Raw genomic sequence first — 2,500 nt, 5'->3', positions numbered from 1 at the left:
ACTAACAAAACTAATAGATTTTTCAGCAGCTTCCAATCATGTGCTCATAAATAGCAAACATGGTTAAGCATGTATCAACATTTGGGGTTTTGCCTTTTATGCATATATAGACACACAGACATATATACAAGGACATGGTAGCTGGATGTCCTTCTGTGTTCCTCTCAGACTAACACAAGGCACAGAGATGAAAGCATGATGTCAAATGGCTTATTGTTTATGGGCTCAGAGAGAGAAAAATACACATACATAATGATTGATTTATGTATAAATAATAGCAATAATATCAAAAAAGGTAATTATACTAACAATTAGAGTAATAATGATGGAAAATACAGAAACAATAAAATAAACATGTTGATGACTATTGCCAATAACATTTGTAATAACATTTGAGGTATAAATGAGAATGAATAACTTCACATGCAACAAAGGCATTTAATGCAATTTGAATATATCTGAACTAGAATTACATATGTATTTCTAAAGATGTAATGCAACGTTTCAAATATCTCATGTAGTGTATATATTCTTCCATTTATGCCTTTTTCAAGATGCTAACAATAAGTTATCCTGAATTCTTTCTTATGGTATTGAGAAAATTACAATTCCCATTAATATATTTTATGACACATGCAGATAAATAAATACACAGATGAAAATATAAGTGTGTGTGTGTTTGTGCATGTTGACTCATATATATCAAAATTATTTCCTTGTATCCACTTACATTTCGTTATATATATATATATATATATATATATATATATATATATATATATATATATATATATATATATTACTTCTAATAAAATACAAGAAGTTTTCTCCTGTAATCTTGATCTAAAATCATGCTAGAAATCAGAACATTCGTTTATATATTGACCGACTTCCTCATATGTGACTTTATTGATGAGGTGGAGGAGCATCTTCTTCGAACACTGTGGAGATTCGTGGCCATCTTTCTAATCACCCTTCGTCAGTGACAGCAGGCATACGTGCATGTGGATAAAAAGTCTGTGAAGACTAAAACACAAGTCATAATGTGTTAAACTTCATCAAACTTGACAAAACTACTTATGAAGAATAACATATACAGCACAAATCAGAAAAAAAAAAGATAATTTTTAATATCTAAGATGCATCTGGCTTATGGCTTATCCTTTGTATGTACTCTCATGTGCTTTACTAAATCTCTTTTCAAAGCAAAGTTCTTATTGCAAAATTCACAACTGTATGGCTTCTCCTTCATATGTACTCTCATATGCTTTATTTGGCTAGATTTATCTGAGAAGTCTTTATTGCAAACATCACAGCAGTATGGTTTCTCCTATGTATGAACTCTCATGTGCCTTACTAGATTACTTCTTAAAGAGAAGGCTTTATTGCAAATGTTGCAGCTGTATGGATTCTCTTTTGTGTGCACTCTTCATGTGGATTACTAGAGTATATTTTTCTGAGAAGTTTTGTTTGCAATCTCACAGCTGTATGGTTTCTCTCTTGTATGCACTCTCATATGCGTTACTACATGACTTTTCACATAGAAGGCCTTATTGCAAATTTCACAGCTGTATGGTTTCTCTTTTGTGTGTACTCTCATGTGGATTACTAGTTTATATTTTTCTGAGAAGTCTTTATTGCATATCTCACAGCTGTATGGTTTCTATTTTGTATGCACTCTCATATGCCTTAATACATGACTTTTCACAGAGAAGGCCTTATTGCAAATCTAACAGCTGTATGTCTCCTCCTTTCTATGCAGTCTCATATGAATCTCTAGATTAGAATTATATGAGAAGCCCTTGTTGCAAATCTCACAGCTATATGGCTTCTTCTTTGTATGTGTTCTCATGTGCCTCACCAGATTATTTTTCCGTAAGAAGGTTAATGGTTAATGGTTAATGGTTAAAAGCAAGATAAATGTGCTAGACATCTAAGGTCATGTGGCACTATAGTTAATGTTAGGGAAGGGTGGTTGAGTTAGTGATTAGTTGTCTAAGCTGGGCAAAGGAATTGGTGAGTGAAAGGGGTAGGGTTGGGTGTGGTAAGGAGTTAGATTAGATGAAGGATATGTATGCGTTTGAGGAAAGAGAATAGGTTGTTGAAGCAGAAAGTGTGGGATTCTGTAATGATGTCTGAGAGGTTGGGAGGTCGGTGAAGGGAGGATAGGTGGGGGAAAGCAGAGGTACGGGTTGTTTCAAAACGTGGGCACGACAATAGGATGTGTGGGATTGAAAGGGGAACATTACATAAGGAACATAAGGGTGGATCAGATTGTGACATCAGATAGGAGTGTGTTAGACGGGTGTGGCCAATGCGTAAGCGGGCGAGAGCGGTCTCCCAACGTCTGTTCCGATGAAATGGAGCTGACCAGGAGGAGATTGATAGTTTTACAGAATGTAATTTATTAGTGCGGAGGCTTGACCAAAAAGATTGCCATCGATTATACAAGAAGGTTTTAAAGTGTGGGTAATAATCCATGGCTGGGATACGTGAGAAG

At 34.9% G+C, this 2,500-nt stretch overlaps 1 protein-coding gene across 1 annotated transcript in view; it reads right to left on the bottom strand.

Annotated features, from left to right (window-relative positions):
- Positions 1–969: 969 nt before the first annotated feature.
- Positions 970–2,500, bottom strand: part of LOC119568538 (zinc finger protein 674-like) — a 9,961-nt gene continuing 8,430 nt past the window's right edge. Inside the window, exons 5-7 of the mRNA XM_037917077.1 lie at positions 1,595–1,652; positions 1,175–1,330; positions 970–1,026 (exon numbers count right to left, since the gene is read on the bottom strand). Of these exons, the coding sequence (XP_037773005.1) occupies positions 970–1,026; positions 1,175–1,330; positions 1,595–1,652 (271 nt within the window). The remainder of the gene's footprint in view (positions 1,027–1,174; positions 1,331–1,594; positions 1,653–2,500) is intronic.

The sequence above is a fragment of the Penaeus monodon genome, chromosome 44 (assembly GCF_015228065.2).
Source record: "Penaeus monodon isolate SGIC_2016 chromosome 44, NSTDA_Pmon_1, whole genome shotgun sequence".
Lineage (NCBI taxonomy): Eukaryota > Metazoa > Arthropoda > Malacostraca > Decapoda > Penaeidae > Penaeus > Penaeus monodon.
The sequence above is the reverse complement of the archived record's forward strand: the minus strand, read 5'-3'. Positions and strand labels throughout refer to the sequence as shown.